A 27,036-nucleotide genomic window follows, 5' to 3' on the forward strand; every position below is an offset into this window, starting at 1 on the left:
GAAACCAAACCCGGAAGTGTGCGTCAGCTGCGTGATGTCGGAAGCTTTCGCGACTCTGCTGGATTTATACCTAAACGAAAGGAAAACTAGCCAGATCTAAGCTTATTTTATTACATTTACGACGTGAGAGCGAGCTGTCGGTAAGCTTGACCAGAAATCTGCACAAAAACCGCAAACGTTTAAGTCATTTTCCAGGTTTTGGCTTCGCAGGTGTCAAATATCTGCAAGGCTAGCGGCTGTAAACAAAGCAGGAATACCGTAAGAACTCGCCGATCAAACTATTATTTCTCCAAAAGTTCTTGCCTTAAAACAGAAAATAGACGTACGATTACAACAACTCAAAAAGTATGCAGATATTTTGACTATTTAAGCTGAAAATCATATGCTAGCCGATTAGTTAGCATTTAGCATTGGCTCCAATGTCATCTAACGTCTAAATGCTCTTGCTTGTATTTCTAGTTAAATCTATGCTACTCTTTGGTACATTTTATCGCTGTGTTTAAAGAATGGTCGTAAATTACTGGAATGTAAATGTTTAGACAAATAATCGTTTAAAGTCTTTTCTTGCAGCTTGTTGGTATTTATAAGATAATATCTGTTTGCACACTGTGCCTTATACTATATTGTCATTCAGCCTTGTGCACAGATTATAGAGGGCAAACTTTGAGAAAACATGACACAGTTAGAAGGAGAGTAGAGGATGCAGAAGAGAGGGTCAGATGGAGCAGAGGATGTAGAAGAGAGGAGCAGATGGAGCAGACGAGAGAGATGGATCAGTGGATGTAGAGGAGAGGAGCAGATGGAGCAGAGGATACAGAGGAGATGGTGAGATGACGCAGAGTAGAGGGTTAGATGGAGAAGAGGATGTAGAGGAGAGGGTCGGATGGAGCAGAGGATGCAGAGGAGAGGGTCAGAGGAGAGGGTCAGATGGAGCATAGGGTCAGAGGAGAGGATCAGACACAGCAGAGGATGTATATCTGTATAATTATATTTGTTTTAACCCTGTACTTGTTCTTCTCTCATCAGCTGCTCCTGAGGGTCACCATGAGTAACAGCCACCCCCTGCGCCCCCTAGCATCAGTGTCGGAGATTGACCACATCCATCTCCTCTCTGAACAGGTGGGGGCGCTAGTGCTGGGTGAGGAGTACAGTGACGTCACCTTCATTGTGGAGGGCAAACGTTTCCCGGCGCACAGGGTCATTCTGGCTGCACGATGCCACTACTTCAGGTACGACACATGTGGTATAATTCTGAAGCAATTTAACTAGTGTTGTCGTAATACTAAAATTTCAAACTCGATTTCAGTACTAAGGAATAGACCCCATAATCAGTACCGATTCCGATATGATGATAGGGATAGGACGATATACGATAATATCGTTAATCGTGATAAAAAAGGCCTGCAATTAATCGTTCGTGGCATTTTTTTACAATCGCGATCATCGCGCACGATTATAATCGCCTTTACGGCACCACACTGCCTCATGTTTCCAGTTCAAATACAACATTTAGATGTTAGTTCTGGTGTTTGCCCACTCTGACAAAGCAATGACACTTGTAGCTTCTGTGCTTATCTCTGTCTGAACTATATTCTGCCAGATATCAACAATAAACAAAGTCTGATCCGTAACTCTCCACAGGAACGTACCAGTGCGCGCATCACCCGTGCGCACAGATGAGACGCTAATGTGTGTACATCTTATATTTTTACCTGCAATAATGCAACTGCAGAATAAAACAACACCTTTTAAACAATAGACAAATTAAGTCTAATTCATACAGCTGAACACAAATGTGCCAGAGCGCAAGGTCCGAATGCGCACTATATGCACAGAAGCAAAGCTAACGATTATACATGGTATATTTTACCTACAATTAAGTCAATAGCAGAATAAACTACACTTACCGATCAAGAACAGCATCCAATCCATCAAAAAATAAGGTCCTTTACTCCTGAGTCCACTTTACTCTTTGCCATGAACCCCTCCAGGTCCATGATGCCTCTAGTTTAACTTGTACAAACATCCACAGTGTCCTCGATCACGTACTCCCTTTGTTTTGTCCGTTTCGTCATGTTTAAAACGCAAAACAGTGCGTAAAATGCGCCATTATGCACACATTTCTGCATCCACTCCTTTCCCAATTGACCAAAGTGCCTTAATTTAAAAAAAAAAAGTGTTCGTTGACGGGCACTTGCGTCACTTCTGGCGCAACAAGGACTGGTCCATTTCGACAACATGGCATTGAGGAATACACATTTTCTTCTGGGTACGTCTGTTTACAGAAAACCATGGCATGTGATACATCATCCTGTCCCGCTGCTCATTGGCTGTAAGTGGAAAACGTCACTAAATGTGTGTGATGTAACTGGTTGATTCTACAAGGGGAAGAGTGGTGCGTAAACTTTCATTCATCTGTAGCACTGATTCGCTGTCTGCGGCCTCAGTAACCCACAACCCCCACCTTATTGGCCAACACTGGTGTCAATCACAAGCTAACACATGTGTTTAGCACTGAACAAAGCTGGCGCTGTCAGAAGTTTATCATGCCTGAAATCGACAAAAGAAAGGCAAAGAAGGGACGGAGCAGATTTCATATTTGGAGTACTTTCCTGCAGCAGATTGGACATGGAGGATCTTAATTTGTGGACATATTTTCTTGACTGGATTATATTCTCTGGACCTTTACGGAACAAAAGAGACCAACTTTGTGTGAATATGTTGATGTTTGACAGAACCAGAGCGCTCAATGGTAAGTGAAGTCCAGATTCACACTTTGTGACTTTTCTGTAAAAACGTCTTTCCTGTCAGCACTGTGGTGATTGCAGGTGAAAATGGTTTACATATCCAGAAAGACAAGCGCCACAGCTTTCATTTGATGTGTAGATTGTTTGTGTGGGTGATGCAGAAGTGTATGTACATTGCCGTAAAGTTGTAAAGTAGGCCCGGGCCGTTGGAACGTTAACAGGTTAATTATTATCGCGACAATATCGTTAATCGCGATTATTTTGGCCACAATAATCGTGAGTCTAAAATTTAATATTGTCCCATCCCTAGATGATGATAATAAAAAAAAATTAAAAACCACTCATTTAAAATTCTATTGAGACAATAGAATTTGATTTATTCTATATAATATTATATAATATTATCCATCCATCCATCCATTTTCTTCTGCTTATCCGGGGCCGGGTCGCGGGGGCAGCAGTCTAAGCAGGGACTCCCAGACTTCCCTCACCCCGGACACGTCCTCCAGCTCCTCCGGTGGGACCCCAAGGTGTTCCCAGGCCAGCCGAGAGACATAGTCCCTCCAGTGTGTCCTGGGTCTTCCCTGGGGCCTCCTCCCGGTGGGACATGCCCAGAACACCTCCCTAGGGAGGTGTCCAGGAGGCATCCTGAGCAGATGCCCGAGCCACCTCAACTGGTTCCTCTCAACGTGTAGGAGCAGCGGCTCTACTCTGAGCTCCTCCCGTGTGACCGAGCTCCTCACCCTATCCCTAAGGATGCGCCCGGCCACTCTGCGGAGGAAGCCCATTTCAGCCGCTTGTATCCGCGATCTTGTCCTTTCGGTCATTACCAAGAGCTCATGACCATAGGTGAGGGTAGGAACGTAGATTGACCGGTAAATCGAGAGCTTCGCCTTTGAGCTCAGCTCCTTCTTCACCACAACGGACCGATACAGCGACCGCATCACTGCAGACGCTGCACCGATCCGCCTGTCAATCTCCCGCTTCATCCTTCCCTCACTCATGAACAAGACCCCGAGATACTTGAACTCCTCCACTTGGGGCAGAGACTCACCACCCACCCGGAGAGAGCAAACCACCTTTTTCCGGTCGAGAACCATGGCCTCGGATTTGGAGGAGCTGATTCTCATTCCAGCCGCTTCACACTCAGCTGCAAACCGCCCCAGTGCCTGTAGCAGGTCCTGGCTCGAAGAAGCCATCAGGACAACATCATCTGCAAACAGCAGAGATGAAATCCTGTGGTTCCCAAACCAGACCCCCTCCGGCCCCTGGCTGCGCCTAGAAATTCTGTCCATAAATATAATGAACAGAACCGGTTCTATTTCATCCCTTCTGACCGCCAGAGGCGGTGCTTCAAGCACTGGATGATCACTCTTGCACATGCGCAGGTCGAGATTTAATAACAACAAATTCACCTATGACCTTCCGGTGACCCACGTGAGGCTATATAGTCACGTGACTCCGGAAGCACAGTCCCTTTTTTCTTCTCGCGCTTAGGTCGAGTGTGTTGTGGCTACTCGCGAATACAGCTTGGTACCACAATTGTTTTCTCCCTCTGGTGACAGCTTACTGCTCAGAGTCCCATGACTTGTGAATTGAGTGCAGTCTATCACAGTCGGGGTAGCGAGTGCGACTCGCCCCTCAGGGGCTGCGTAAGCTGCGCGTGGCGAAGTGCCTCACCTGGAGCGGGTGTTTCCCTGACGCCGGTGAGGTGCACGTTTCACAAGGACCGTATGGTAAGTAGTTTCTGCATTTTTTGTTGGAAGCGACACCGGGTCGGTGGAGCTGGTTTGTATTGCTGCCGTGTTCGGTTCAGCTCGACTTTTTGCGTTGACTATTGCCGCATTCGGCTAAAATATCTCTGTTATTTTGGAACCATGCTCGGTTCTTAAGCTCATTCTTATCAGCAGTGTTACTGTTCGCTTGAGTTTTTGAGTCTACCACCAGTGGCGTTTTCGGCTCGACGTGGTATTTTTTAATTCCAGTTGGCGGATCAAGAGTGGCGTTTTCAGCTCGACCTGATCTAGCGTCTGTTGTGATGGAGTCCATGTGCTGTAGAGCTTGCATGGCCCCGCTTCAACCTGAGGATGGACATGATTTATGCCCCTTATGTTTGGGTGTGGAACACCTTAAGAAGGGCTTGACGGAGAATGCTTGCATGAATACCAGCATTATGCCGAGATCCCTGCATGCTGACCGCCTGGCCGCGTTTGGGGGAGCTGGGCTCTCTGGTATACAGGACACCCAGTTACCGGCGAGCGGGGAGGTGAGGGGAAAGCGCTCTGCTGTTGATGCTTCCCCTACGCATAAGCGCAGCGAAGGGGATCGCTCTGCGGGATTATCCTCGAAGGTGGATAGCCTTACTTCAGAGCTCACTAGAATGAAAGCTCTCATTGAGTCCATGCAGACCCGGGATAGCGACCAGCGAGCTGCCCAGCGGGATGTGGTTTCTGTTTGTGAAGACGATGCCTTGTCTGTGGCGGCATCAGATACGCACTTCCACGACACTGACCCGCTTACTGGGGACGGTTTGGATGCGTGTTCTGACATATCAGAGTTGAGCTCACACAACTCCACCTGCTCTCAGGGAGGTGACGATGACTCAGCTGCCTCCTCTTTACGCGTGGCTTTTGCACGGTTGTAATTGGAGGCACCGACGGCGCAGTGTCTTCCTTTTTGGTTCCTCCCTCTACGTAGTATATTAAGGAACTTCATGCCGGCTGGTCAGATACAAAAGCGTTTTCTAAACCGACGTCTGATGGAAGGTTCCTTGCTGCCATGCAGGAGGCGCCCAAAGTTTGGATTGGGACATATGCCAGCGATTGAACCAGCTGTGGCCTCCCTTATTGTGGCTCCAGGTGAGGCTCGGAGACCCAATGCCAGGTGCCCGCGACCTCAGTACCGGGTTACTGACGAATTGCTGTGTAAAGCTTACGACTCTGGGGCGCGTGTGGGTCGTATTGGCAATTCCCTGTCCCATTTACTGCTAGGTGTAGCGACTTCACTAGAGGCTTCTAATGTCGATGCGGCTACGCAAGGCTTGGTCGACACGTCCCTACAAGCATTTGCTTTTATGTCAAAGGAGCTGGGCCGCCTGCTGTCCATCCTGACCCAGGCGCGTCGGCAGGTTTGTTTGGCACAATCTCCGTTAACCGAGACGTGTAGGAGAACCTTGAGAGGATTACCTGTGGTTCCGGGTGAACTTTTTGGAGAGGCAGCGCTGGAGGCCTTGCAACGGACAGCCCAGGCCTCTCAGACTAGACATCAGCTGGCGGGCCTTCACCGACGAGCCCCTTCTCCTATTGCTCCTGGGTCATCTACTACGCACCAGCAGACACATGCTGTACCATCAAGCCCATTTTTGGCTCCCCAGCGGCCTGTTACAAGGTCTGGGCGCTCACAGAGTGATCGGCCCAGGGCTTCACATATGCCACGGTCATCAGTCTGGTCACCAGCCCTCCAGGCCTCTGCCTACAGTTCTGACACCGGCCTCCTGTTTTCGGCCAGGTCCGAATGACGGCCATTTCAGACCCGGCAAAATCCGTGGCACTCAATCTGGAAATGGCAACCTTGCTGGAAAAGGGTGCAATTGTACACGTAGACCCTCGGCAGGATCCAGGGGGTTTTTATTCAAGATACTTTCTTGTCCTGAAGAAAACTGGCAACCTCCGTCCAGTTTTAGACCTGCGAGGTCTCAATGTGTTTTTAAAAGTCATGCCTTTTCACATGCTACGCAACTCAGAGGTGCTTCAGGCACTTTCCCCAGGCGAATGGTTCATGACAATTGACCTGAAGGATGCTTATTTTCATGTACCGATCGCACGCAATCATTGGAGGTTCCTTCATTTTGCTTTTCAGGGGAGGCATTTTCAGTTCAGGGTCTTCCCGTTTGGGCTGCCCCTGTCACCCAGGGTGTTCACTCGAGTGGTGGCAGCAGCCTTGTCTCCACTACAGGCGCGGGGTTTGAAGATTCTACCTTACCTTGACGACTGGCTAATTTGTGCACCCAGCCGCGACCAGGCCATTCGCGACACAGGGCTTGTACTCGAGCATGTGAGCCGCTTGGGTCTGTGTGTGAATATGGACAAAAGCAGTCTGGTCCCGACCCAGGACACTGTCTTTTTGGGGACGGCTTTAAGCACTGTCACCATGGTTGCGTGCCCTTCTCCCACAAGGGTCGACAACATCATGGGGATGCTGGGTGCATTCCAAGAGGGAGAGGCCCTGCTATTCCTGCAATATCTCCAGCTTCTGGGCATGTTGGTAGCAGCCTCCAGTGTAGTTCCGCTGGGACAACTTTTATTACGGCCGATGCAGATGTGGCTGAACAGCCTGCATCTGGATCCAATTCGGGTCGCACACAGACGCAAGAGGCTGCGTGTGTCTCCCCAGTGTCTGCACTCCCTGTCTCAGTGGAGAGACAGACGTTGGATCCTACAGGGCATCCTGCTGAGGTCTCTACCGTCACGGAGAGAGGTTGTGTATACGGATGCATCCTCCACGGGTTGGGGTGCAACATGGCAAGGTCGTGTGATACAAGGGACATGGACCTCGAGCCTGATCAAAGAACACATAAATGTGCTGGAGTTAATGGCTGTGGACTTGGCACTGCACCATTTTCTACCGAACTTGCAAGGCAGGCATGTGCTTGTATGTTCAGACAACAGGTCGGTGGTTTACCATATAAATCACATGGGAGGGACCAGATCAGTGAATGTCACACAGCGAACACAGCAGCTTCTCATGTAGGTGTCCACCCATTTTGCCAGCCTGCGGGCAGCCTATCTCCCGGGGATGCTGAATCAGGTGGCAGATTTCCTCTCTCGCCAGACTCTCTTGCCGGTAAAAGGGAAGCTTCACCCAGAGGTGGTCCGCACCATCTGGAGGGTCTTCGGCAGGGCCGAAGTGGATATGTTCGCTCCACAGGAAGCGACCCATTGCCCTCTCTGGTTCTCTCTGAGGGACAACACCAGCCCGCTGGGTCAGGACGCATTGGCTCACGACTGGCCTCACGTTCTCCTCTACGCCTTTCCTCCCTTTCCCCTGATTTATCAAACACTCCTGAGGGTTCTGCAGGAGGGACACAAGCTTCTGCTGGTTGCCCCCTTCTGGCCAGCGAGGATCTGGTTCTCACTTCTGCACAGACTCTGTTGCAGCTCTTCAATGCGCCTCCCCGCCAGGACGGACCTCTTGTCCCAGCTGGGGGGACAAATACTGCATCCCCATCCCAACCGCCTTCAGCTCTGGGTGTGGCCTCTGCAAGGCCCAGTGTTGCATTCTCAGAGTATGCTGGAGGAATACGATCTGTAATGCCTGGGCACCATCGACACGGCGGCTGTACACAAACAGGTGGAAACTGTTTGAGGAATGATGCAAGGGACATGGACAAGATGCAGTGCGCTGTTCAGTCTCTGCTATCTTGGCATTTTTGCAGGAACTTTTGGATCGGGGTCTGTCGCCTTCGACATTTAAGATGTATGTGGCTGCAATATCTTGCTGGCACAGTGGTGTGAATGGTGGCACTGTGGGCAGTGAACAAGAACGTTTCCCGTTTCTTGGTGCTAGACGGCTTCACCCACCTACACGACCAGTGGCTCCTTCATGGGATCTTTCACTGGTCTTGGAGACTGCAAGCTCATCCATTCAAGCTTATTGCCCAGGCAGACATTAAGTGGCTGTCGTTTAAAACGGCATTTCTCCTCGCCATGGCTTCGGGTAAGCGTGTGGGTGAACTGCAGGCCTTGTCTGTCAATGAGTCCTGCTGTACATGGCATGCTGATGGCTCAGGTGTAACTCTCTGGCCTAATGTCTCTTTCCGCCCTAAGGTGTTATCTTCTGCTGATAATGCCCAACCGCTCCAGTTGGCAAGGTTTGGCACAGAATTCACCACAGAACCTTTATGCCCTATTCGCTCATTGGAGGCTTATATACAGGTTACGGCAGGTTACGGCAGGTATAAGACAGTCGGAAAGTGTTTGTGTGTTATGCTGGCCCACGTAAGGGTAGGGCTCTCTACACAGCGTCTCTCTCGGTGGGTTGTAGAGACCATTAAACATGCTTATACCTCGCAGGGGCGGCTGATGCCTGAGGGCGTGAGATGCCATTCAACCAGGGGCCTTTCTACCTCCTGGGCTGCTATGCATGGGATTCCCCTAAATGTGGTCTGTGCTGCGGCCTCTTGGACCTCACCCTGCACGTGTGCCAGATTTTACCGGGTGAGTGTCGCGGTCCCCCATCCCCTGGATGGAGTGTTACGCAAGCATCATGCTTCACTATGAGGAGGTAGGTTACTTGTCGTGGTCTATGGATTCCTCGTGACCATGTTGTTACAAGTCATCCAGTGCTTGAAGCACCGCCTCTGGCGGTCAGAAGGGATGAAATAGAACGAAAGTTACGTATGTAACTATGGTTCTATGAATCCCGGATGACCGCCAGAGGTCTCTGTCCCTCGGAATCCTCGTGCCCTCGCGAGAAGATTAAGGGACTGTGCTTCCGGAGTCACGTGACTATATAGCCTCACGTGGGTCACCGGAAGGTCATAGGTGAATTTGTTGTTATTAAATCTCGACCTGCGCATGCGCAAGAGTGATCATCCAGTGCTTGAAGCACCGCCTCTGGCGGTCATCCGGGATTCATAGAACCGTAGTTACATACGTAACTTTCGTTCTATATAATATTATATTAACTATATTAGACTATACTAGACTATACTATACTATCATCATCATCATCATCCAGGTAGGTTTCCTAGTGGTCCATGGGTGTATATATATTTTCTGTGTCTTATACTTGTGAAACATACAGCTCAACATCATACACATATTCAGGAAAGGTTTATTTCTGCCCTGTGAATGGGACTTTTTTTTAGTGTTGATACTTTCTCAAATGAGTATCTAGTTTTGGTACTAGTTGTAGTATCAGTTAGTATTCTGATTTTTAATACTTTTGACAACCCTAGTCAGTAGTTATAACTACGTGAAGTATGACACATGGAGCAATGCTAAAATAACACAGCAGACAGTGAAGCTTTTTGTGAGGTTTTAACTAGAGGTAGTACTTGGATACCGGTAGTACTGGTACCTGTGTACCAGCCTGTATTTTAGTACCTCTGCTGTATCATGGTTAGGCATGCACCATTCCAACCTGTTCAGCTCCGAAACCAATTTTGATACTATGGCTTGGTACTACAGTATCTAAAGTAGTTAAGGATCCCAGCGCAGACTGAAAACAGCATTTTTTTTCTTCGGAACATAACACATTTGTATCAGTTTTATCTTATTTTTTGTCTTATTTCATTGAAGTTGTTTATTTATTTATAGTAAGTAACTAACTACAGAACAAATTTGTATGAATAAAAATTCAAACATTAGGAGACCTTCTGGGGCGATTACGGCCAGAAAATATAAATAAATAGAAACATAAATTTACATGCCAAACTGGGTTATCGTCTAAAACAATATTGGAAGCCAATATCCGATCCAGGAAATGTTTTCGTATCAGTGCCGATATCAAATACTAGTATTGAATTGGTAAATCCCTAATTATGGTGGTCCTGGTTCCTGATCTCCTCCTCTCCTGCTCTGCTTCCGACCCCCTCCTCTCCTGCTCTGGTTCTGACCCCCTCCTCTCCCTTTCTTCTGATTCTCTGACCTCCTCATCTCCTGCTCTGCTTCTGACCCCCCTCCTCTCCTCCTCTGACCTTCTCCTCTGGTTCTGACCCCTTCCTCTCCTCTTCTGACCCCCTCCTCTTCTGCTCTGGTTCTGAGACCCTCCTCTCCTCCTCTGCCCCCCTCTTCTCCTGCTCTGGTTCTGACCCCCTCCTCTCCCTTTCTTCTGATTCTCTGACGTCCTCCTCTCCTGCTCTGCTTCTGAACCTCTCCCCTCCTGCTCTGGTTCTGAGCCCATCCTCTACTCCTCTGACCTCTCCTCACACTCCCCTTCTCTCCCTCTCTGTTCTGATTCTTTGACCTCCTCCTCTCCTGCTCTGGTTCTGACCCCCTCCATTCCTCCTCTGACCCTCTCCTGCTCTGGTTCTGACCTTTTCCTCTTATCCTCTGACCCCCCTCTCTCACATGCTGGTTCTGACCCGCTCCATTCCTCCTCCGACCCTGTCCTGCTATGGTTCTGACCCTTTCCTCTCATCATCTGACCCCCCTCCTCTCACACTCTGGTTCTGACCCCCTCCTCTCCTCCTCTGACCCCCTCCTCTCACGCTCTGGTTCTTGACCCCCTCCTTTCCCTCTCTCTTCCCGCAGAGCGCTGCTGTATGGGGGGATGAAGGAGTCTCGTCCTCAGGCGGAGGTGTGTTTGGAGGAGACCCGTGCTGAAGCCTTCTCGATGCTGTTGAACTACCTGTACACAGGCCGTGCCTCTCTCAGCGCCGCTCGGGAGGAGGTGCTGCTTGACTTTCTGGGGCTGGCGCACAGATACGGTCTCCAGCCACTAGAGGACTCCACGTCTGAGTTCCTGCGCACGGTGCTGCACACTCAGAATGTGTGTCTGGTGTTTGATGTGGCAAGTCTGTACGGTCTGAGTACACTCAGTGCGGCCTGCTGCTCCTACATGGACAGACACGCCCCCGACGTGCTGAGCTCAGAGGGCTTCCTTATGCTCTCCAAGGTACACATGTACTATATATATATATATATATTTGACTACTAGACCAGAGACTGAAGCTGGGACTAAACCCAGATTAAACTTTGCATCTCCCCTCTCCTTTAGACGGCGCTGTTGACGGTAGTGACGCGGGACTCATTTGCGGCCTCAGAGAAGGAGATCTTTCTGGCTCTGAGTCGCTGGAGCCGCCATCAGGGGGAGGGGCCAGAGACACAAGAAGTGATGTCAGCAGTGCGGCTACCTCTCATGACGCTAACAGAGATGCTAAACGTGGTGCGACCTTCAGGGCTTGTGAGTCCAGACGATCTGCTTGACGCCATCAAGACCAGATCTGAGAGCCGGAATATGGATCTAAACTACAGAGGAATGCTCAGTGAGTACTGGACCAGGGACCGGACCCGGGACCAGACCCAGGACTAGGGATGGGACGATATACAATAATATCATTAATCGGGATAAAATGGTCCGCAATTAATCGTTCATGGCATTTTTTAATAATCGTGATAATCGCCTTTACGGCACCACACTGCCTCATGTTTCCAGTTCTAATACGAGGTTTAGATGTTAGTTCTGGTGTTTGCCCACTCTGTCATAGCAATGACACTTGTTAGCTTCTGTGCTAATCTCTGTTATTGTTGATATCTGGCAGAATATAGTTCAGACAAAGTTTGATCCATAATGCTCCACAGGAACATGCCAGTGCGCGCCTCACCCATGCGCACAGATAAGATGCTAATGTGTGCACATCTTATATTTTTACCTACAATAATGCAAACTGCAGAATAAAACAACACCTTTTAAACAATAGACAAATTAAGTCTAATTCATACACCTGAACACAAATGTGCCAGAGCGCATGGTCCGAATGCGCACTATGTGCACAGAAGCAATGCTAACGATTATACACGGTATATTTTACCTACAATTTTATTTTTATTTTTTTCATTTTTTTATTAGTTTATTTGAATAGGGACAATGCACATTAATCAACATTTCTGTAAATGTGCCAGTGTTAGCTATACAGCTAGTTTCCAACTGCAGTCCCTATGGCAAGATGTAAAATGCTACCACACATAAAATACAAAGTTTGTATAAATAGTTAGTTTGGTTATTAGTAAAATGTTCTAAAAGTTAGCACAGGTAAGCAGGCAATTAGTAAAACACTGTGACAAAGACAGACAAAATCTACAGACATAACACGGAACAGATGGCCGGCAGGCAGCACATGGCAGCACAATTTCACATTTGGTGATCACAGGCTTGATTCAGAAGTAACCTTTTTTTTTTTACCATGATTTTAAATGTCCTGAGTGACTCCACACTTCTGATGTGAGGCGGGACAGTGTTCCAAAACTGGACCGCTCGAACTGAGAAAGCAGATTGACTAAATGAGCTTTTTCTCAGAGACACAACTAGATTGTTTGAGGCAGCAGCTCTGGTGTTTCTACCACTCTGTGTAAAAAATTTAGAGAGTTGAGGAGGAGTAAGGCCATGAAGGATTTTGAAGACCAAGTGTCGTAACGGTGCGGATAGGACCAAAGGATGCAGACCAGAGCAGTTTTAACAGTGTTTATTTACAGCGGTGAAAATGCAGTCTTTAAACAGGTCACAAGAGCAGGTACAGGAACCGGGGAGCGGGAGACGGGTCAGGCGGGTGCGGTGCAGGTAGAGGCGGGCAGGACAGGACCAGGACGGGGATAGAAGCAGGTGCGGTACCAGGGCGGGCGGAGCAGACGAAGACCAGAGCGGGGAGCGGGTGACAAACCAGAGACCAGGACCGGACAGGAGACGAGACGAGCAGGAGACGAGACGAGCAGGAGACGAGACGAGACGAGCCGGAGACGAGACGAGCCGGAGACGATACCGGGACTGGAACGTGACGGCAGGAGCTGGGCGAGTGGAGGCAGGAATCTGGAGGGTGCATAAATCCAAATGAGCATTTGCAGGAAAGTACCAAATAACAAAGCTTAGCTAGAAACATTCACGTTTTACACGCGGACGGTCTGGCACCGAGTGTAGACTGCCAAGCCTTCTTGTACTCAGCAGCAGGTGGTGGTGATTAGGCTGATGCACCCCAGGTGTGCACGGGAGGAGTCAGGCACTCCACCCAGCTCCAGACACACAGGTAGGGGAGGGGGAGAGAGCACGGGAGGACAGGGAAAACTGACATCATGACAGTACCCCCCCCCTAAGGTCCACCTCCTGGTGGACCCCCAGGCTTGTCAGGATGAGCGCGGTGGAAGTCTCTCACCATGTCGGGATCCAGAATGCGTGCCCTGGGCACCCAGGATCGCTCCTCCGGACCGTAACCCTCCCAATCGACGAGGTACTGGAGGCCCCTACCACGGCGACGAACGTCAATCAGGCGGCGGACGGTGAACGCCGGGTGGCCGTCAATGACTCGGGCGGGCGGTGGGGGATCGGCCGGAGGGCACAGGTCGCTGGTCCGGACTGGTTTAACCTGGGAGACGTGAAAGGTCGGATGAATCCGGAGAGACGGGGGTAACTGGAGGCGCACCGCCGATGGATTTATGATCCTCATGATCTTAAACGGTCCCAGGAATCGGGGGGACAGCTTACGGGAGTCCGTCTTCAGCGGGATCGTCTTGGCGGAGAGCCAAACCATCTGGCCAGGTTGGTATACGGGCGCCGGGACACGGTGGCGATCGGCCGTCGCCTTAGTGCGCGCTCCAGCCCGAAGAAGGGCCGCCCTGGCCTTCTTCCAGATCCGGCGACAGCGCTGGAGATGGCGCTGAACAGACGGGACGGCGAGGGTCCCTCTCCTCCGTGGGGAAGAGAGGGGGTTGGTATCCCAGCGATGCCTCGAAGGGGGACATACCAGTGGCGGAACTCACGAGGGAGTTGTGAGCGTACTCTATCCAGGGCAGGTGAGTACTCCAGGTCGCGGGGTTGGCGGAGGCTGTGCACCGTAGAGCCGACTCCAGGTCTTGGTTGGCCCGCTCCGTCTGCCCATTAGATTGTGGGTGGAACCCGGACGTGAGGCTGACCGTGGCCCCCAAACTGTCGCAGAAAGACCGCCATACCTGAGAGGTGAATTGGGTCCCTCTGTCGGACACGATGTCCACCGGGATGCCGTGGAGTCGGAAGACATGACTGGTCAGCTGGTCGGCAGTTTCTTTGGCTGTGGGGAGCTTAGGCAGGGCAACGAAATGGGCGGCCTTGGAGAAGCGGTCCACAATGGTGAGAACCACCGTGTTCCCCTGGGAAGGGGGAAGGCCCGTCACGAAGTCCAAGGCGATGTGGGACCAAGGGCGACGAGGAACTGGGAGAGGATGCAAGAGACCAGAAGGGGGTGAGTGGGAGGCCTTGGCCCGAGCACATACCTGGCAGGCGGCGACATAAGCCCGGGTGTCTGTGTCCATCGTGGGCCACCAGAAGCGTCTCCTGAGGAGGGAGAGAGAGCGACCGGCACCAGGATGGCAGGCGAAACGGGAGGCATGGACCCACTGGAGCACCTGAGACCGGACAGAATCGGGAACAAACAGTTTATCTGGAGGGCCGTTACCTGGGTCGGGGTCGTTGGTCTGGGCCTCTCGGACGGTGTCCTCGATTTCCCAATGGACCGCGGCCACCACACACGAGGAGGGGATAATTGTTTCTGCGGTGACCGGGCTATCCTCCAGGGCGAACTGGCGGGAGAGGGCATCTGGTTTGACGTTCCGAGATCCGGGGCGGTAGGTGAGGAGAAAGTTGAAGCGGCTGAAGAAGAGGGACCAACGAGCTTGACGGGGATTGAGGCGCCTGGCGGACTGGATGTACTCCAAGTTTTTATGGTCGGTCCAGACGATGAATGGTTGCTCCGCCCCTTCGAGCCAGTGGCGCCACTCCTCCAAGGCCAGCTTTACGGCAAGGAGCTCCCGATCCCCCACGTCATAATTGACCTCGGCCGAGGACAATCGCCGGGAAAAGAAGGCGCAGGGACAGAGGCGGTTGTGGGGGTCGAACCTCTGCGAAAGCACGGCCCCCACTCCCGAGTCGGAGGCGTCGACCTCCACGATGAATTGCCGTGAAGGGTCGGGCTGGTGCAGGATGGGAGCGGAGGTAAATAGTCTCTTAAGCTTCTCGAAGGCTGTCTGCGCCTCAGGGGACCAGGCAAACTGCAAAGCAGGAGAGGTGAGTTTAGTTAAGGGCGAGATAACCCTACTAAAATCCCGGATGAAACGTCTATAAAAATTGGCAAAGCCGATAAATCTCTGGAGCTGTCTCCGGTTGGTAGGAATGGGCCACTCAGTGACAGCCTGGATCTTTTCAGGATCAGCTCTTACTTGGCCCCGCCCCACAATGAAGCCCAAAAAGCTGACCTCCTCTGCGTGAAACTCGCATTTCTCAGCTTTCACGAACAGTTTATTCTCGAGGAGGCGCTGGAGAACCTGGCGAACGTGCTGGTGATGCTCCTGGGGGGACCGCGAGAAAATCAAGATGTCATCCAAGTAAACAAAGATGAATCGGTTAAGGAAATCACGGAGCACATCGTTGATGAGGGCTTGGAATACGGCAGGGGCGTTGGTGAGACCGAAGGGCATAACCAAGTATTCGAAATGTCCCAGGGGTGTCTTGAAGGCCGTCTTCCATTCGTCTCCCTCCCTGATGCGCACCAGGTGGTACGCATTCCGCAAATCCAACTTGGAAAAGATGGTCGCACCGTGGAGGGGCGTAAATGCCGAGTCCAGTAGGGGTAGCGGGTATTTATTCTTTACAGTTATATTGTTCAGACCCCGATAATCAATGCAAGGCCGCAGGGATTTGTCCTTCTTGGCCACAAAGAAGAACCCCGCTCCCACGGGTGAAGTGGACGGGCGGATGATTCCGGCAGCAAGGGACCCACGGATATAGTCCTCCATTGACTCGCGTTCAGGTTTAGACAGGTTATATAGCCTGCTAGATGGTAGTGGGGCACCCGGCAGGAGGTCAATGGCGCAGTCATATGGGCGGTGGGGCGGTAAAGAGAGGGCCTTGCTCTTGCTAAAAACCTCCCCCAGGTCGTGATATTCAGCAGGCACCGAGGACAGATTGGGGGTGTCTGGGGACGGATCGGCGACAGGAACGGACCTCCCGGCCGGAGGGAGGGCGGACCGAAGGCACTTGGCGTGGCAATCGGGACTCCAGCCCGAAACTCCGCCCCTGGCCCAATCGAAAACAGGGTTGTGGGCGCGTAGCCAGGGGTAACCAAGGACCAGAGGAGAAGCGGAGGAGGACAGGACATGAAACTGACGGTTCTCTTGGTGGTTGCCGGACAGAATCACGGTGACAGGTTCTGTGATGTGGGTGATGTGCCCCAGAAAACGTCCATTGAGCCCCTGGGCATTTAAGGGGCGTTCGAGGGGCTCCAGGTAGACCCCGAGCTGCTCCGCGACTTGGGCATCAATAAAGTCCTTCTCAGCCCCGGAGTCGATAAGGGCGGAAACGCATAAAGTCTCTGTGCGAACGCACAGGGTGGCGCTGAGCCGCAGTCTATTAGTAGAGTCCAGGATGTGTTGCTCGCCCACCAGTACTCCCAGCGCTACTGGTGGGCCCCCCCTTTTGGCCGAACTGGGCAAGTGACCACATAATGTCCGCGCTCACCGCAGTAGAGGCAAGCCCCGGCCAGGCGACGCCTCCGTTGACGCTCCTCGGCCGACACAAGGGTCCTGTCGAGTTGCATGGGCTCATCTGGCGGGGGCGGGGCAGCGCGTGGCTCCGGCGGGACCGGTGACCGGCGTCTCTCTCGGCGACGAGCCCGTAGCCGGTTGTCAATACGGTGAGTGAGGGAGATGAGGCTCCGCAGGTCGGGGGGTTCGTCCCGGGAAACCAATTCATCTTTCAAAGTCTCGTTCAGGCCCCGCACAAACACAGCCCGCAGCGCGCTGTCCGTCCAGTCCAGCTCCGCCGCATGTGTCCAGAATTCAATGGAATAATCCGCTACCGTCCTGGAGCCCTGGCTGAGAGTCAATAACCGGGAGGCAGCATTGTCCTGGTAGTGCGGGTGGTCAAACACCAGCTTAAACGTGGACACAAATTCATTAAAATCCAGGCTATCCACAGACGTCTTCATTAGGCGCGCCTCTGCCCACTGGAGAGCTCTGCCCCGGAGTAATCCACATATATACCGGATCTTGGTGGCCCCCGAGCTGAAACGAGAAGGGCATTGCTGGAACATGAACTCGCACTGGAACAGGAATCCGCGACAGAGGTGAGGTTGTCCAGCATACGGCTCCGGATCCGTGCCTCTCGGCTCCGGGAGGCGTGGCGGCGCTCCAGCTGCAGCAGGCGGGGTGACGAGGAGCGCGGCCACCTGGTGGTTAAGCTGTGCCACCTGCTGGGACAATGTCTGATTTAGCTCCAATAGAGTTCGAATGGATTGTTCATGCTGACCCAGCACCGCCTCGGGGTGAGAGTGCGTGAGGCGGCGCGTCTGGTCCGGGTCTGAGCCTGCTTGGTCCATAGTGGCCAGACCGTTCTGTCGTAACGGTGCGGATAGGACCAAAGGATGCAGACCAGAGCAGTTTTAACAGTGTTTATTTACAGCGGTGAAAATGCAGTCTTTAAACAGGTCACAAGAGCAGGTACAGGAACCGGGGAGCGGGAGACGGGTCAGGCGGGTGCGGTGCAGGTAGAGGCGGGCAGGACAGGACCAGGACGGGGATAGAAGCAGGTGCGGTACCAGGGCGGGCGGAGCAGACGAAGACCAGAGCGGGGAGCGGGTGACAAACCAGAGACCAGGACCGGACAGGAGACGAGACGAGCAGGAGACGAGACGAGCAGGAGACGAGACGAGCAGGAGACGAGACGAGCCGGAGACGAGACGAGCAGGAGACGATACCGGGACTGGAACGTGACGGCAGGAGCTGGGCGAGTGGAGGCAGGAATCTGGAGGGTGCATAAATCCAAATGAGCATTTGCAGGAAAGTACCAAATAACAAAGCTTAGCTAGAAACATTCACGTTTTACACGCGGACGGTCTGGCACCGAGTGTAGACTGCCAAGCCTTCTTGTACTCAGCAGCAGGTGGTGGTGATTAGGCTGATGCACCCCAGGTGTGCACGGGAGGAGTCAGGCACTCCACCCAGCTCCAGACACACAGGTAGGGGAGGGGGAGAGAGCACGGGAGGACAGGGAAAACTGACATCATGACACCAAGTTAGCATCCTGAAATTTTACTAGATTGTCCCAATTTAAAGGTTTATGTTTGCTCAAGACTTTAAGTCAATGGCAGAATAAACCACGCTTACCGATCGAGAACAGCATCCAATCCATCAAAAAATAATTAAATAAATAAAATCCGTTTCCCAATTCGCCAAAGTGCCTTAATTGCATCATTCTAAGTGTTCGTCAACGGGCACTTGCGTCACTTCCGGCGCGACAAGGACTGGTCCATTTCGACAACATGGCATTGAGGAGTACACGTTTTCTTCCGGGTATGTCTGTTTACGGAAAACCATGGCATGTGATACGTTGTCATGTTCCGCTGCTCATTGGCTGTAAGGGGAAAACATCACTAAATGTGTGTAGTGTAATTGGGTGATTCTACAAGAGGAAGAGTGGGGCGTAAACTTTCAGTCATCTGTAGCACCGATTCGCTGTCTGCGGCCTCATTAACCCACAGCCCCCACCTTATTGGCAACACTAGTGTCAATCACAAGCTAACACATGTGTTTAGCACTGAACAAAGTTGGCGCTGTCTATTTATAGTTTATTATGCCTATAATCGACAAAAGAAATGCAAAGAAGTGACGGAGCAGATTTCATATTTGGAGTACTTTCCTGCAGCAGATTGGACATGGTGGATATTTTGTGGACATAATTTCTTGACTGGATTATATTCTCTGGACCTTTACGGAACAAAAGAGACCAACTTTGTGTGAATATGTTGATGTTTGACAGAACCAGAGCGCTCAATGGTAAGTGAAGTCCAGATTCACACTTTGTGACTTTTCTGTAAAAACGTCTTTCCTGTCAGCACTGTGGTGTAAATGGTTTACATATCCAGAAAGACAAGCGCCGCAGCTTTCATTTGATGTGTAGATTGTTTGTGTGGGTGATGCAGAAGTGTATGTACATTGCTGTAAAGTTGTAAAGTAGGCCTGGGCCGTCGGAACGTTAACAGGTTAATAATTATCGCGATAATATCGTTAATCGCAATTATTTTGGCCACAATAATCATGAGTCTAAAATTTAATATCCTCCCATCCCTACCCGGGACTGGACCAGGGACCGGACCAGGGACCGGACCAGGGACCGGACCAGGGACCGGACCAGGGACCGGACCAGGGACTGAACCTAACTTGTTTCTGTTGTGTGTTTCAGTCCCAGAGGAGAACATTGCCACGATGAAGTTTGGGGCTCAGGTGGTGAAGGGGGAGCTGAAGTCGGCTCTTTTAGACGGAGACACTCAGAACTATGATCTTGATCATGGTTTCAGCCGACACCCCATCGAAGAGGACGGGCGGGCAGGCATCCAGGTTAAACTGGGACAACCATCCATCATCAACCACATAAGACTACTGCTGTGGGACCGGGACAGCAGGTAACACAACTGCTTACAGACCTGGTGTAGACCTGGTTTAGTCCTGATTTAGACCTTGAGCAGATCTGGTTTAGTACTGGTTTTGATTCATGTTTTTAGACCTAGCCTAGGCCTGGTTTAGTCCTGGTTTAGTCCAACTGAGGTAACAAAATAAGCATTCCGTGCTTCCTGTAGTTAATTGTATCGTTCATTTTCTCAAATCATCAGAATATATCTGGAGTTGTATTTCGATTCAGTCATGCTTGATTTAGTAAATCTGTGTACCTTCTGTGTAGTCTTTCAGGTTCTAAAACATAAAATACAAATGGTAACAAAAGCACATTTATGAGCCAGTGAAGACCAAAATAAACCATGATATGTCTTTAATCTAGGGGTAGTTTTCAACTTAACAGCACCTTTCAGCTTTAGTTCAGTAGAGATGAGCAATTCCAGAGCAAAAATTATCCAAATGATTCTAGTGAAGGTGTATGGAGTTTAAAAACACAGTGGAGCGAAGCAGAGAAGACAACATTATAACAGATCAGAACATGGCCTTTAAATGCTCACATCTGTGTCTCAGGTCATATTCGTACTACATCGAGGTCTCCATGGACGAACTGGACTGGATCAGAGTTGTGGATCACTCGAAGTTCCTCTGTCGCTCCTGGCAGAACCTGTTCTTCACCCCTCGAGTCTGCAGGTGAAATTTGACCTCTGACATTTGTGATCTTCTTAGGACAGTGAGACCCCCATTCATTTAACATGGGAGGGGTCCTTCGGTGGCATGGTTATTTCGGCGGTTCAGGCCTCAAAAGTCTGGGGGCCTCTGTCTCAGGAGGTGCTGGTTTCATTTGTTTCTGAAGCAGATTGTCGCTTATTTCTTCTGCAGATACGTGAGGATAGTGGGGACCCACAACACAGTGAACAAAGTGTTCCACCTAGTGGCCTTCGAGTGCATGTTCACCAACCGCTCGTACACTCTGGACAACGGCCTGCTGGGTACGGCCGCATTACTACACAAAATATTATTATTATATTGTCATATAGTAAATATAGAATTATAGGGCTGGATAAATTGCAAAGGTTGCAATTTTTTAAGCACCTTAAAGAGGGAGTATTATGATAAATGTACTTCTTGGAGCTGTCTATCATGTTATAAAGTTCCTTCATCAAAAACATGCCTGAAGTATATTTAGATGTCATCCATGCATTTGAGTGTTTTAGCGATCTACCCTCGGCCCTATTCAAACCGTCCTTAGGGTAAGCAGTATGATAATGCCTAATGCTCAGCCCAAAAGCCACGCATGACAACATACAAAAGGATGCAAAATGATACACAAAAACTTGACAAACCTGATACAATGTGCAGTAGTTAGCGGGTTGTGCGCTGATTATAATCCAATAGCACTCTGAAGGGGGTGAAGAGAGAAACGAAAGTGAAACTTATAAAACATGTTAATACATTGTTTTCGGAAAATATAGCATTTTCAAAACAATAAAAGGAAACATGGTGATCTAAATATGTTATGTCTTAGCAATTAATGCCATGTAGATGTAAAATGCCCCTCTTTAATTTCCTCCACAAACAACAACATATATTTTCATATTTTGCATATAAACATCTAACCCTGCAGTTAGATGATCTATACAAACATGTTCTAAAATATGATTCTTGCTTTAGTTTGCTAGTTCAGATTTCAGTCTTTCTGTCAGTTCTTATGGACGTGTTTAAAATGTGAACTTTGAGCAGAATCCTATTATTAAAACACAACTCTAATCCTCATGAAAAATGCAGTTAAATATTGTCCCCAAAGGATTATACTTAAACGTTATCATGTCTTTAGTGCCCAGTGAGAACGTGGCCACAGTTGCTACCTGTGCCAGTGTTGTGGAGGGAGTGAGTCGCAGCAGAAATGCCTTGCTCAACGGTGACACAAGAAACTACGACTGGGACTCAGGCTACACCTGCCACCAGCTTGGCTCTGGGGCCATAGTCATCCAACTCGCACAGCCCTACTCCATCAGTTCCATGAGGTTAGACCTGATTTAGTCCTGGTTTAGACCTGGTTTAATCATGGTTTAATCCTTGTTTAGTCCTGGTTTAGTCCTGGTTTAATCCTGGTTTAATCCTGTTCAATCTTGCTTTAGCCCTTGGTTTAGACCTGGTTTAATCATGGTTTAATCCTAGTTTAGCCCTGGTTTACTCCTTTTTAGCCCTGGTCTAGCCCTGCTCTAATCCTGGTTCAGTCCTGGTTTAGTCCTGGTCTAGCCTTGATTTTGTTTTAGTCATGGTTCTGACCCAGTTCTCTCTCTCTCAGGCTGTTGCTATGGGACTGTGATGAGCGCTCCTACAGTTATTACATTGAAGTGTCCACAAACCAGCAGCAGTGGACCAAAGTGGTGGACCGGACCCGGGTCTCCTGTCGGTGAGAACACCCGTCTGCTGCAATAACCCTTCACAGTGGTTTTATCAAGAATTATTGAACCTTATTGTTTGATTTGAATATTTTTGCATTTCTTGTAATTAATATTCAGGTCATGGCAGACTCTCAAGTTTGACAGACATCCAGCCTCCTTCATTCGAATCGTGGGAACTCATAACACTGCGAACGAGGTGAGCTACTGAGCCAGGACTGAACCAGGACTGAACCAGGACTGAACCAGGACTGAACCAGGACTGAACCAGGACTGAACCAGGACTGAACCAGGACTAAACTGGGACTAAACCAGGACCAAACTAGGACCCAGATGAAACCAGGTCTAAAGCCCTCCTCACACTACAGAATCATTTGCTTGATTTAGGACCTGATTCTTCTCCCTGACTTCTCTGAGGCATGATCTGACTTTGGATCTGTGCTCCTTGTGTGTAGTGTCATTGAGACTCTGAGCTGCTCTTTCATATTGTAACCACAAAACATCACCTCGACAATACCCAATAAAACAGAGCGTCATGGGCAGATACAGTGCAAGATACAAACTCAGCATATGGTGAAAATAATGAGACGACTTTATGACTCAGCTCTCGTAAACTGCAGCAGTCTCATCCATATTACCCATTAGACTTTGCCTTCCACAAATAATGACACCCAGTCCACAAAACAGTGCTGTTATCCAGTTTGAAGTGTTGTTTTAAAGTATAAAGGCTGTAGATCCTCACATGTGTTTACCACACAGCGAGGATCAGGCTGAAGCTGCTGCAGAATAGTGATAGTAACTCTACTTCCTGTGTTGTTTATCTCCAGCCTTCTTTGCATTAAAAACATGTATCTGAACTGTTGCTCCACATTTCATTAATCATAATAACACAGTTTGGACTTGTATCTCAAGTAAAAGTACAATGCTCTGATATTTGGAACATTCTAGACAGGAAACAGCTGAAACCAGGTGCGCTCACAACTTTTAGCTTGTGGTGTGTGTCTCTTCTCTGCCATATCCCGCTGCTGTGTTTGAGCTCGGAAATTTTAACTCTCATCCGATTCTCTCTGTGCCTGTGGTCTGCACCAGGACCAAACCAGGTCTTACTCTCCTTATTTTCCAGGTGTTCCACTGTGTTCACTTCGAGTGCCCGGTGCAGGTGGACTCTGACGTGGTGGAGGAAAGTCCTGGCTCAAATCCTGGTTCAAATCCAAGTCCAGACCCTGCAGACCCGGCCTCTCAATCCAGACCCCCGAGACCCAATAGATCTCTAAACCAGATGCCCTCCCTGCCCTCATCCTCCTCCTCATCACATCACTAACACCAGTTCATAGACACATTCAGTGGCACTTATGGTCAGGCTTAAAGCTACAACAAAAAATACTGTACATTTATTTTACTATTATTTATTTATTGTAAAAAAAAAAAAAAAAAAGAAGGTTATTTTGGGGTTTTTTTTGTTGATTGCTCTCAAACTGGGCTTCAAGGTCTTAATTTAATTTTATATTTATAAATGTGACAAATTCACAAAAGCAAGCTAGCTGAGCAAACACAATTGTACTCAAGTTATAGTATTGTTACTTCAAAATATTACTTTAGAATAAATAAAAAAAACCAAACATGTTATTAGCATAGACTGTATATATAAATGGACATAGCTAGCCGCTGCGTTCCACTTTCTATTCAAAAACTGTCACCCCTATCCCTGTAACTGCTGCTGTCAGGCTCATTGTTTTGGTCTTAAATGTTCGTATTGGCCCGCTCTACATGATCCTGGGGTTTTTATTTCACTATTTTGTCACTAAATCTAGATATGAACATTAATAACAGACAAATCAGACACCCTCTTACCCCGAGGTCGCTCCTGCTAACGTTAGCAACAGGTTTGCTTGGCATCGTTGCAGGCAGAAAGGGGTGTTATCTTCAACCACCTGGCTCCTGATTGGCTCTTTGGTTGCTATGATACTGATGGCTGGAATTCCTAATATGCCACTTGGCTCCAAATTGTCCGCTCTAGCTGCTACCCTCGATGAGCTTCATGTGACTGGAGCCAAACGCTGTGGGTGACTTCACGTTAGTCCACTTCTTTATACAGTCTATGGTTATTGGTGGAAATAGCAGTTAACTTTTCTCTAGAATAAAAAAATTAATAATTATTGTTCTTAATTCAAACTTTAAAATTGTATTAAAATAGTATGGTAATTAAACATTATAGAAAAATATAAACCCATTTCTAAATTCTAAACATTTTAAAGTGTAAAGTTTTTGAATAAACTAAAAAGTAGAGCCGCCCTAATTGTATTCAAGTGAAATGATGTGATAAAGGTATGTTTAAGTACAATTTACTCAAAAAATGCAAGTAGATGTAACTAAATAATGCCAAGTTTAACATTTTCTAGTACCTCCACATCATGGCTTGTTTTTAAAAAAGGCAGTTATCACCATTTGTATGACCTGCTTCTCTAAATGAGTCCTCCTTGAGTCCTGTTTCTGACCAGGTTCAGTCTTGGTTTAGTCTTGGTCTAGTCCCTATCTTAGCCCTAGTTTAGATCTAGATAATCATTTTCTGAGTCCTGTTTCAGACCTGGTTTAGTTCTGCTTTAGTTTTGCCTTATTTAGCCCTTGTTTCATTGTAGAAAAGAAAGATCTGGTTAGTCCTGTTTTCAGACCTTATTTAGCCCAAGTTTAATGCTGGCTTAGTCCTGTTTTCAGACCTTGATTAGCCCAGGTTTAACCCAGGTTTAAACCTGGTTTAGACCTGGCTTAGGCCTGCTGTCTTGACTTTTCCCTCTGCCTCTCCATAAGTGCCCATTTTAAATCTTATTTACACAAGAAGAACATTTAGACGCATTTTGCACAAACTTAAACTGTCGACATAATGTGCATTCACCATTGTCATCATTGTAAAGGTTTATTACGGTACTTTTTCCCCATTTCCAATTTAACCACTAAAACAGGGTATAGTTCACTGTGTAAAAATATTAGCAACAAGGTATTTGTCCTTTTCAATTTGTAGAAGAATCTTATTTTGAAAGCCACTGTTTAGTCCTAGTTTAGTCCTTGTTTAGTCCTGCTTCAAGCCTAGTTTAGTCCCATTTGCTGGTTTAGTTCTAACTTGGTCCTAGTCTCCCTCTTGAAATTTTAAATTAGGGTAAACATAGCTATTTTTCTAGTGTTTTAATACCATCAACTGAACAGAGGAATCATATATTTTCAAGTTAATATAAAATGTCAAATTGAAACATAGATAAGTTATAGAGTTACACATAGGTTTAGTCCCGCTTTAGTCCCGCTTTAGTCCCGCTTTAGTCCCGCTTTAGTCCCGCTTTAGTCCCGCTTTAGTCCCGCTTTAGTCCCGCTTTAGTCCCGCTTTAGTCCCGCTTTAGTCCCGCTTTAGTCCCGCTTTAGTCCCACTTTAGTCCCGCTTTAGTCCTGCTTTTGTCCCGCTTTAGTGCCGCTTTTGTCCCGCTTTAGTCCTGGAATCATTAAATAGTTTTAGTTTAGACCTACTTTAAAGTAATCAGGCAATTTTCAATTCAATTTTGACTAGAACTTGAGAGCTTACGCTGCAAAATAAAGATTCTTACTTTAGGTAAAGCTGCACTATGTAACGTTTCTGGTGAGGTTCCTCCATTTGCTTGTTTCCATGGAGATGACATTGGTCTACCTGGGATGTTCCACAGTATGGCATAAACTTGCCCATCTTGCATTTATTCAGTTACAGATGTTTAATTGCTCAAAGAAATACTTTGAATATATACATGTATTCTTACTCCTAGACTCTCCACCAGAAAAGTTGCATAGTGTGACTTTAAAGGACCCGTATTATACTATTTCTGATCTGTTCTAATGTTGTTTCCTCTTCATAAACAGACCTGGAGTTGTGTTTTATTTCAATCACACATAACATAACTCCATACACCTTCAGTAGAACCATTTGGAGAATTGCCCATCTAAAAAGGAGCTGTTAACAAAACACAACTCCAGGTCTGTTTTTGAGGAGGAAACATAACATGACTTAAAGCTCACAATGCTGCGTGATATAGGACCTTTAAAATGAGTTGAATTCTGAACACTGAACTCTCTATGGAGTTAGATATAAGTTTAATGCCATACTGTAGAACATTCCAGGCAATCTCTGTGGCAGGTAAGGGTGTGCATAGTGCAGCTTTAATTTCAGAAAATCCTGACTCACTCACAGCTAGCATTGACATGTTTTTATCTGTTTATAATATCCTCAAGTAAATAAGTAGTTCTGACAAGTTTACAGCCGTTTAAACTGGATAAATATGAAGAGTATGAATATTAAAGAGGGGGTATAATGCCGAATTTACTTTTTGGAGCTTTCTGTCATAATGTTCCCTCAGAAACATGCCTGATGAGGTTTTGGATCCATGCATGTTTGAGTAATCTAGCGATCTCTCCCGGACACTATTCGAACCCTCCTTAGAAATACGATTCTGTACAAGGCTCCGCCCACAAGCATGCGTCACCCATGCTCCCACACGACAATGCTCCATAAATATACAAAAACATGATGCAAAACTGTACACAGCAACTTGACAAACCTGATGTGATGTGCAGTAGTTTCATTAGCGGGTGATTGTGTTTCAAAAACTAAATTAAAAACTAATTACACATTTTAATACATTGTTTTAAATGGTGATCTAAATATGTTATGTGTTAGCAGCAGTTGATACCCCATAGACGTGTAATACCCCCTCTTTAATTTGTGCAGAGTGTTTAGCAATAAAA

At 48.3% G+C, this 27,036-nt stretch overlaps 1 protein-coding gene across 2 annotated transcripts; it reads left to right on the forward strand.

The window, feature by feature from the left end:
• Window positions 1-23,693, forward strand: btbd9 (BTB (POZ) domain containing 9). Of its 2 annotated transcripts, none has more exons than XM_033991010.2 (11): window positions 1-140; window positions 1,027-1,229; window positions 11,003-11,366; window positions 11,469-11,736; window positions 19,668-19,887; window positions 20,447-20,566; window positions 20,756-20,865; window positions 21,711-21,900; window positions 22,185-22,292; window positions 22,402-22,480; window positions 23,405-23,693. In XM_033991010.2, the coding sequence occupies exons 2-11, from the start codon at window positions 1,045-1,047 to the stop codon at window positions 23,600-23,602; spliced, it is 1,842 nt and encodes a 613-aa protein (XP_033846901.1). In that variant the 5' UTR covers window positions 1-140; window positions 1,027-1,044; the 3' UTR covers window positions 23,603-23,693. The 2 variants fall into 2 exon arrangements, with proteins under 2 accessions (XP_033846901.1, XP_055088287.1); XM_055232312.1 differs by lacking the exon at window positions 1-140 and adding an exon at window positions 223-258 and having other exon boundaries at window positions 23,405-23,684.
• Window positions 23,694-27,036: the final 3,343 nt, after the last annotated feature.

The sequence above is a fragment of the Periophthalmus magnuspinnatus genome, chromosome 24 (genome assembly GCF_009829125.3).
Source record: "Periophthalmus magnuspinnatus isolate fPerMag1 chromosome 24, fPerMag1.2.pri, whole genome shotgun sequence".
NCBI lineage: Eukaryota > Metazoa > Chordata > Actinopteri > Gobiiformes > Gobiidae > Periophthalmus > Periophthalmus magnuspinnatus.